The sequence below is a fragment of the Trachemys scripta genome, chromosome 4, assembly GCF_013100865.1.
Source record: "Trachemys scripta elegans isolate TJP31775 chromosome 4, CAS_Tse_1.0, whole genome shotgun sequence".
In the NCBI taxonomy this organism is placed as follows: domain Eukaryota; kingdom Metazoa; phylum Chordata; order Testudines; family Emydidae; genus Trachemys; species Trachemys scripta.
In genome coordinates this window covers 133,503,066-133,511,813 of record NC_048301.1, presented here as the reverse complement: position 1 = coordinate 133,511,813, position 8,748 = coordinate 133,503,066, and the positions used below count along the sequence as shown (strand labels likewise).

The 8,748-nt window shown below is 61.8% G+C and overlaps 1 protein-coding gene across 2 annotated transcripts in view; it reads left to right on the top strand.

Annotated features, from left to right (window-relative positions):
• The first annotated feature begins 20 nt into the window (after nucleotides 1–20).
• The window catches only part of TKFC (triokinase and FMN cyclase), a 10,490-nt gene continuing 1,762 nt past the window's right edge, over nucleotides 21–8,748 (top strand). The window contains exons 1-14 of one of the 2 annotated variants that reach the window (XM_034767644.1): nucleotides 21–114; nucleotides 2,037–2,226; nucleotides 2,567–2,677; nucleotides 2,768–2,949; nucleotides 4,120–4,198; nucleotides 4,597–4,686; nucleotides 5,137–5,171; nucleotides 5,248–5,332; nucleotides 5,408–5,497; nucleotides 5,933–6,049; nucleotides 6,550–6,669; nucleotides 7,357–7,494; nucleotides 8,153–8,259; nucleotides 8,531–8,634. In XM_034767644.1, the coding sequence (XP_034623535.1) occupies nucleotides 2,584–2,677; nucleotides 2,768–2,949; nucleotides 4,120–4,198; nucleotides 4,597–4,686; nucleotides 5,137–5,171; nucleotides 5,248–5,332; nucleotides 5,408–5,497; nucleotides 5,933–6,049; nucleotides 6,550–6,669; nucleotides 7,357–7,494; nucleotides 8,153–8,259; nucleotides 8,531–8,634 (1,241 nt within the window). In that variant the 5' untranslated portion in view covers nucleotides 21–114; nucleotides 2,037–2,226; nucleotides 2,567–2,583. Of the gene's footprint in view, nucleotides 115–141; nucleotides 946–2,036; nucleotides 2,227–2,566; nucleotides 2,678–2,767; nucleotides 2,950–4,119; nucleotides 4,199–4,596; nucleotides 4,687–5,136; nucleotides 5,172–5,247; nucleotides 5,333–5,407; nucleotides 5,498–5,932; nucleotides 6,050–6,549; nucleotides 6,670–7,356; nucleotides 7,495–8,152; nucleotides 8,260–8,530; nucleotides 8,635–8,748 lie in introns of those variants that run through there. The other variant, XM_034767643.1, reaches the window with a different exon arrangement.

The window sequence follows — 8,748 nt, the reverse complement described above, 5'->3', positions numbered from 1 at the left end:
CTACCAGGAGGACCCGCGCGCGCGCGCGCCGAGTGGGGCCCGGATGAAGATGGAGAGGACGCTCTGGCCAGCCTGGAGGACCCGCTACGAGCATAAGAGTCGGCAGGCGGGCGAGTGAGGAGGGGGGGAGTGCTGCAGAGCAACTCTCCGCTTCCCCGTTTGTGGATGGCACCATGCCCCTACCCCCCGTTACTCCCCATGGGTGGCGTCGTGCTCCTCTCCCCACCCCCAGCACCCTCTGTGGGTGGCATCGTGTCCCTCGCGCTGCCCCCCATCTGCATGAAACCCACTGTGGGTGGCTCCCTGCCCTATCCCTCCCGCCATGCCCATGCTGGTAGCACCATGGCTGCCATCTCTGCTGCTTTGCCCTGTGATGCCCCTGGTGGAAGGGGCCGTGCCCGCTCTGTCAGCCCCATGGCTGCCTGCCTCAGTTTCCCCACCACCATGGCCCCTTGTGTGCCCCTCCTGCTGCCTCTCCCTGTGTCTCTGCCGGCCCAGGGAGCGGGGCTGTGGTTTTACACCGAGTACCAGGCTTGGCCTTTGGGTTGGGGGCATGGCAGGCAATAGAGGTACACCAGTCTCACTGGAACACTGAGCAGGGCCAGGTGGGCGTATCCCTGGGATCACTCTTCCCTGCCTCTTGGCAACGTCCCCTTCCTGGTGCCAGCAGAGTTTGGACTTAGGTTGAAGTCCGTGGCCCCGCAGGCAGGATTCAGCCTGTTTGCAATCCCACAGGGCTGTTTTGCTGTCCTATTCAGTATCCTGCTCCCTCCCTGTCTGGCCGGAGTGAGACAGACATTCCCCCAGACTCACCCCCAGAGCTACATATCCTATCTGACCCCCGATCTCTTGCCCCAGGTGAGGGCAGCTCTGCTAGGAGGAATCGGGCCCCTTCTTGCTGGGATTCGCTCTGCCCACAGGGGTGCCTCAATCCCCCCCATGCAGGTGAGTCCCACAGTCTCAAAGGAGCAGGGATGGAGTAGGGAGGAGGAGCTATAGCTGGGGCCCCAGTCCCACTGCAATGGAGGTGTAAATCCTCTGCCCTGCATGGGCTGACTTAGCCATGTGCCCCTCCAGCAGCATGAGGAGTCCTGGTACCCTGCTGTGATCGGGAATCCAGGGTAGTTGTTGTGCTGGCTGCATTTGACTAGTCTACAGTCCCAGGTCCTGTTCCTGAGGCCTCTGGGTCACTGGGAGATTTGCCTGAGTAAATGCCTCACAAAGACCTCAGAGTTTGGTCCCCGGCTGGCAGCAGCACAGCCATGCCCCAGACCAGGGCCGGCTCCAGGGTTTTTGCCGCCCCAAGCGGCGCAAAAAAAAAAAAAAAAAAGCTGCGATCGCGATCTGCGGCAGCAATTTGGCGGGAGGTCCTTGGCTCTGAGTGGGAGTGAGGGACCGTCCGCCGAATTGCCTCCGAATAGTTGGACCTGCCACCCCTCTCCGGAGTGGCCGCCCCAAGCACCTGCTTGGCAAGCTGGTGCCTGGAGCCGGCCCTGCCCCAGACACATGGCACAGTGGGGCTGTATGAGCAGAGGCTGGCCAGGCGGGGGCCAGTCCCCATGCAGAGCAGGGCTGGGATCTATTGAGGAGGCCCAGGGTTGTGCGAGGAGGGGAGTGTCAGCATAGAGCAATAAGAGATGGGGGTGTGGATATAGGGATGGTGCGGTAATGGACCTACGACGAACCATGCCTCTGCTTCCCTTGTAACAAGGAACTCCCAGTGTCGTGCAGGGGAAAGGCACCGTATCCCATTCCTCAGCCCCCGAGCCAGCCAGTCCTGCTGCCCTGGGTTGGATGGGAGCCAGTACCCCCTTGAGGGGAAAGGTCCTGTGGTCCATTTCTTCCTCCCCCACTAGCCAGCAGTCCTCCCAACAGAGCAGCGTTGTTTGAGCCCCTGCAATTGTTTATTCAAAGCACATCTGTTTCCAGTAACTCATCTACCCCTAACTACCCAGGTAACACCCTCCCATGCCAGCCTCTTCCCAGCAGCAGTGCAGTCATGAGCTGCATGACTCCCTTCTCTTGCTGCCTCCCAGGTCTCCAAGAAGCTGGTGAACTCGGTGCCAGGCTGTGCGGATGATGCGCTGGCTGGGCTGGTGGCCTGTAACCCAGCCATCCAGCTCCTCCAAGGGCACCGGGTGGCACTGCGAGCCGACCTGGAGAACATTCGGGGACGGGTTGCGCTGCTGTCTGGAGGAGGGTCGGGGCACGAGCCCGCACATGCAGGTATGCGGTGTCAGGAGCAGGGGAACTGGGCCAGGCTGGAGGCATGGTTGGGGAGTGGGGTAGCCTGAGGCTGAGTTACCAGCATAGGGCCCAGGAGACTATCTCATTGTCCAGCATGGTGAGTCACTAATGCAGAGCAGAGGTACAACTGCAGGCCTTTGGCTATGGATGGCAGGGCCCTGCTACACAGGAGTGTGCCGGGGTTGGTGCTAGTGGAGGATCCCATTGCTGAAGACATGACAGGAAGCAGGGAGGTCAGAGTGGAAGCAGTGCATGCTGGAAATGAGGCTCTCCCACTGAGGCCCCTAACAGGACACTCTCTCTCTGTCCCCCTGCCCAGGGTACATCGGGAAGGGGATGCTCACCGGAGTGGTGGCTGGCGCCGTCTTCACCTCTCCTGCAGTGGGAAGCATACTGGCAGCGATCCGGGCGGTGACGCAGGCTGGCTCAGGTACGGCAGTGCGCTGTCAGGTGAGGGGGCCCTCCTCCTAAGAGTGGCAGAGAGTAACTGGGGCACCTCACTTCCTTCTGTCTCCCTCAGCCGGGACCCTGCTGATCGTGAAGAACTACACTGGGGACCGGTTGAACTTCGGGCTGGCACTGGAGCAGGCGCGGGCGGAGGGGGCCGACGTGCAGATGGTGGTGGTGGGTGACGACAGTGCTTTCACCACGCAGAAGAAGGCCGGGAGAAGAGGGCTGTGTGGCACGGTGCTCATACACAAGGCGAGTGGGATGGGGCAGCCCCCCAGTGCCAACTAGCTGGGATGGGGCTGTGCGGCACAGTGCTCATAAACACTGTGAGCAGCTCGGTCCACAGTGGCCACTCACTGTGCAGGGCCCACTGCAGGTCAACCACCAGCCCTCAATTACTTTCCGAGCAGCCTTGATCTAGCTCTGCCTGCTGGGGTCAAATCTCCCGGATAGGCTGAAGGGGGCTGATCAGCCGTTCCTATCCAGGGGATTTAGCTGTCCACATCCAGGGCCCCGGTTGTAGTGCCAGAGACTCTACGAGCTGGGGATGAAGCCTCAGACCCTGGGGTTAAAAGACAGTCATGTTATCAGTCAAATACACAGGCCTGTGTCCCTGCTCCCCTGGAGCTGGCGGGGTTGTAACTGACCCCATCTCTGCTCTCCCAAGAATAGTCGGCCTGGTCACTTTCACTTGTGCATCTAGTCAGGGTGCAGCAGAGGCTTTGGAGCCAGCAGGAAGCTGTGATGTTTGGGTTGCAGGCTCCGTCCACCCACCAGGGAGTGTTTGAATCCAGGCACAGAGCTGTCTGCAGTGAGTTCGTTGCTTTAAGTTGCAGGGGAATGGTTCTCTGTGATGATTAGCTTGGTGAAATACCCTAGGCGGTCACTATTGCAGTGACTTACTTGTATTTCATAGCAAGTAGAGGCCAGAAAGATCAGGGCTCCGTTGTACCAGGTGCTGCCCAGACACAAGGAGAGTCAGTCCATGCCCTGAAGGACGCGTGATGGAAAAGCACAAGACAGGCCAAAGAAGGGTCATTATCCCTCTTTTGCGGAAGGGACCTGGGGCGATTCTCACAGGCAGTCTGTGGCAGAGGCAGATATTGAACCCAGGTGTCCTGGGTCCCAGCCCAGTGCTGTAGTCACAAGACCTTGTTTGTTTGCATCCACTTCGTCTCATCCATGGATTGGGAGCTCTCAAAGGGCAGGACCATCTCTTTGCTGTGTGTGTGTGGTGCCCACCATAATGGGCCTGGTCCAGTGTTGGGGCCCGTGGGTGCTACAGCAGCACACATGCTAATCAGATGCCTTGCTCCGTGTTGGGTTTTAGCCCTGGCTGTGGCCCTGGACCATGGTATCAGGGCTGCCTACGGGGAGGAGCAGCCTCCTGAGTTGGCACTGATGAAGTCTTTCTCCTGGCAGGTGGCTGGGGCGCTGTCAGAGGCAGGGGCGAGCCTGGAGGAGATTGTTCGCAGGGTGACGGCTGCTGCAGGAGACATGGGTGAGTGCTTAGGGACTCTTGGCATGGGCTGGGGTTGGCACCACCTCCCACTATAGTGCCCAGGAGCTGCCAATCGGTGAGGGAGGAGATCTGGGAGGGATGTGGCCCCACAACAATAGGGGGCTCCCCCCGAGGATGTCTCAGCCAGGAGATCCCACTCTCAAGTCCCAACCTAGATGGTGCCCCCATGCCTAGATGTTCTTCTAAACCTGGCACCTGCCCCTGCATAGCCCCAGCCCTGCCAAGTAAGCTCTGTCTTCCTCCCCCTAGAGGGCTCGGTGCTGATTACAGCCTGGAGTCGTTCTCCCTGAAAACATGGAAAGATCCCTCTGGCCCAGCTTCGGTGTATCTGTCACTGGTGAAGGTGGAGTTAACTCTTTCATTCTCTCCCCATGCAGGTACCTTGGGCGTGAGCCTGTCCCCCTGCAGTGTCCCTGGCTCGGGGCCTACCTTTCAGTTGGCTCAGGATGAGCTGGAGCTGGGTCTGGGTGAGGAATTGCCTCCACATCTGTCTGTCTGTGTGTCTGTCACCTTGTGCCTGTCCTGAGTGTGGCTGCATCCCTCTGCCCTTGTCTTCCTTCAGCCTGTGGCTCTCTCTCTGCAGGTGGGGACTGGGTGCTTGAGTCCAAAGGGGGTCCAGGTACCCATCACCTACAGGGCCCAGGTGCCCATGGGCCTGAGATGTTCATTGTCAATGGTGCCTAAGAATCCACTGTTTAGGATCCCGGGTACAGGCCGGGCAGCCACGCTGCCCAGAGGGGGTTACAGGCCGGGTGGCCATGCTGCCCGGAGGGGATTATGGGCCGGGGCCAGACGGCTCCCATTGGTCACTGTTGTAGGTGCCCATGGCCCAGGCCCCATTTCTGGTTTGGGATCAGGTGCTGGCAGAGGGGATAGGGGGCAGTCGAAGGCCTTGGTGACCTCTCCTGTCTCCACAGGGATTCATGGTGAGGCAGGCGTGCGCAGGATGAAGGTAGGTTGGTTCCCCCCTCGCCTGCCCTCGAGCTTGCCGCTGCCCCGCCCTCACCCATCGCCTCCTCTCCCTGCAGATGGTGCTGGCGGACGAAATTGTCAAGACGATGCTCGATCACATGAGCAGCCCTTCCAACGCCTCACGTGTGGCCTTGGAGCCCGGTGAGTGACCCCCTCCCCTGACCTGCCTCCCTCTGTGCAGGGCAGGGCTCACACCCACTCTCCTCTGCCGTCCAGGGGCCTCCGTGGTGCTGGTGGTGAACAACCTGGGAGGCCTGTCCTTCCTGGAGCTGGGTGTGGTGGCTGGTGCGGCCGTACGCTGCCTTGGTGAGTGCCTGGCCTGGCCCAGAGCTGGTGGGGTGGGGACAGGCACAGGACAGTGCAGGGGGAGGGGATGCTGGGGGTCTCTCCCCTCCTCTTCATGGGTAGAGGCTGTGCCTGGGTTGTGTGTATCATGCTCCGCAGCTGTGTGCCTAGGGCCCCTCGGAACTGCACCCTGGACCTCTCTGCCCTGGATTTCTGGGCTTGGATCATCCCATGAGGTCCTTCAGCTTCCACTCCCCACCCCCGATCTCCCTGCATGGTCCCCCCCTTTGCCATCCTGCTTGGGGGGGGGAGGGTGAGAGGGGACTGCTTCCTTCCCTCACTCCCCCACTCCAACCCCTCCTCCATCACCCCTGCAATCCCCTTGCTGGGTCCCTCCTGCACTCCTGAGCTCTGGTTCCTGTTCCGCTCCTCACGGTCTCCCCTCTCTCACCGCAGAGGATCGAGGTGTTCGCGTCGCCCGAGCTCTGGTTGGCGCCTTCATGACGGCGCTGGAAATGGCCGGTGTCTCCCTCACCCTCCTGCTAGCGGATGATGAGCTCTTGAGACTGATCGGTGAGACCCTGGGGCATTTATTTCCCCCTGGCATTGAGCTGGGGATTATACAGGGAATGGGGGCAGGGGAGGTACCCCCGGCGCTGGATGACTTTGCTGTGGGGGAGGTGAGGCTTTCCCTCCTGGCATGAGGGCTGGGGATGAAACGGGGGTTGATGGCCCTGGGTGAGGGGCTGAGGGTCCATCTTTCCCCCATGAGAGGGATGTGGGGGAAGTGATGCTCTTGGTGTTCCAGAGGCTGATGGCAGTGGGCCCCCTTCTGGCACACATGGGCAGAGTAGCTGATGCCCAGCTCCTCGGGCCCTTGGCCTCAGTGCCTCCAGTGGTGGCATCTCCTCCCAGCGGTGGGTGGGCTGTGTTCGGCCACAGGTGGAGAGGGCCCTGTGTTCCCTGGCTAGCCCTGCGCTAATCCCTCAGCCCTCCCAACCTGCCGGCTGGGAGCCAGGCCCTACAAGGGGCTGGGGTTCTGGGCCTGACCCTGCCATCTTACTTCCCCCTAGATGCTAAGACCACAGCTGTGGCATGGCCCAACCTGGCCCGAGTGACCGTGACAGGCAGGAGCAGAGTGCTGGCTGCACCTGAGGCAGGACCTATGGTGGAGGAGCCCGTCCCAGCTGGAGGTACGGAGCGGGGCCCCTGCTCCTGGCCATCACTGGACAGGGCTTTGGGGATGTCGGCTGAGGCCCTGCTATCGCCCTGCCTGCTGATGGCAGAAGGAGTGAGCGCAGCATTGAGATGGGTGGGGGGACAGAGACCAAGCAGCCCTGGTATTCCTGCTGCAGGGAGGGAGCATGGGACTGAGGAAGGGCTGGCCATCAGGACTCTTGAGTTATCTCTTTAGCTCGGTGGGAGTGAGGGATGGAGTGGCGGGCTGGAGGCAGGACTCCTGGGTTCTATCCCAGCACTGGGAGGGGAGTACAGTCTAGTGGTTAGAGTATGGGGGCTGGTGTTCCCATCTGAGCAGCTGACACTCTATGATCATAGGCAATTTACTTCTCTGTGCCTCAGTTTCCCCATCTGTAGGACAGGGTGCTGTTGGTTCCTTTCTACCTAGCTGGGGGAAATGGGGGTCTGTGCTCCTGGACTAGCTGACATCTGTAGTGTGCTGTGCGATGCCAGGACAGAGGGCACTGGGCTGAGATGGGGGTGAGGTTGAGGTGGACACACAGGCATGGGCATGCGCATCATGGGATCTAATGCCCGGGCAGTGAGTGTGCGAGGGCACAGGCGTGAGTGTCACAGGATCAGCCCCACATGCCGAGCCAGGCACCTCCTCCCTCATCTAACCAGCCCCCTCTCTCCCTCAGCACCAGCCTCCCAGCGGGTGCGGCTGGTTCTGGAGCGGGTGTGCAGCACTCTGCTGGGCCTGCAGGAAGAGCTCAACGAGCTGGACCGCGCGGCGGGGGACGGCGATTGTGGCAGCACCCATGCCCGGGCTGCCAGGGGTCAGTGCTGGGACCCAGCATCTGTCGCACAATCCATAGCAGCTCCCCCGGGCTGGGGCTCACAACAGGCACAGGGATCCCGCTCGCTGGCTTCTGGGGGGTGGCCTCCTTCCCTGTGTGGGAGGGCAGACAGCTGGCAGGGAGCATCTCAGTCCAAAGTGGATGGTTCTGATCCAGTCCTGGCCAGGAAGGACCAAACCAACCCCCTCTGGTAGAGGAGTCTCCATCCTCTTCCTGGCCACCCCTCAGTGTCCACAGCCACGGGGACTGGGCAACCTGGGGCTCAGGCACCCTGCATTGGGGGAGGGGTAGTTGCCCTGGCGCTGCCTGAGGTGCACCCACTGAGCGCACTCTGCCTGCTCACCAAGGCTAAGGTCACTTCCAGGAGCCTCTCAATTATCCCCTGGGCATGGGGCTCCCCTCCCCCACATCACCACCCCAGGGGTACAGGGTCCCAGGCTGGCTCCCCCAAGGCTCCCATAGAGCAGGGTTCCCAGGCTGGCTTCCCTGAGGACTTCGGATTTCAGGATCCCTCTGCCCCCTGAAGTGCCCCCTCCCCCCCCAAGCCCTTGCTGTCCCTGGGGTGGGGTCGGTTGGAGGGAGCCAACCCTCGAGCCCAGCCCCTTTGCCTCTCACCCGACGTGCCGTGTGTCTCCAGCCATACAGGAGTGGTTGAACTCGACGCCCCTGCCTGCCCGGCCATCCCAGCTCCTCTCCACCCTGGCCAGGCTGCTGCTGGAGAAGATGGGGGGGTCCTCGGGGGCGGTGAGTGCCGCGGATGGGGACTTGGGTAGGTTTGTCCCTGCTGAGCTGATCTCTGCCCCCTCCTCCTTGGCTGGGGGTGTGTTATGGCCCTTGTGGGAAGATATGAGGCCTGCGGGGTGGTTGGGGGTGGCATATGGATCCTGTGTCCCATCGCCCAGTGGGAGGGATGGTATTTCATCACCCTTGGGGAGTAGGAGCCTTGCTGTCTCTGTGCCCACCACCCTGCGTCAGGGCAGCACTGCTGCTGAGCAGCCTGGCGTTTCCCTTGCAGCTGTATGGGCTGTTCCTGACGGCGGCCGCACAGCCCCTGCAGAGCTGCAGCGACCCCGCGGCCTGGGCTGCCGCCATGGAGGCTGGCATCGAAGCCATGCAGCGGTGAGTAGAGCCCGCAAGGTGGGTGGGAGAGTCACTCGGGTCCAGGGGGAAATTGCAGCAGTGCCTGGCCCTGCCGGGGGGGGGGGGGGGGGGGGGGGGGGGGGGGGGGGGGGG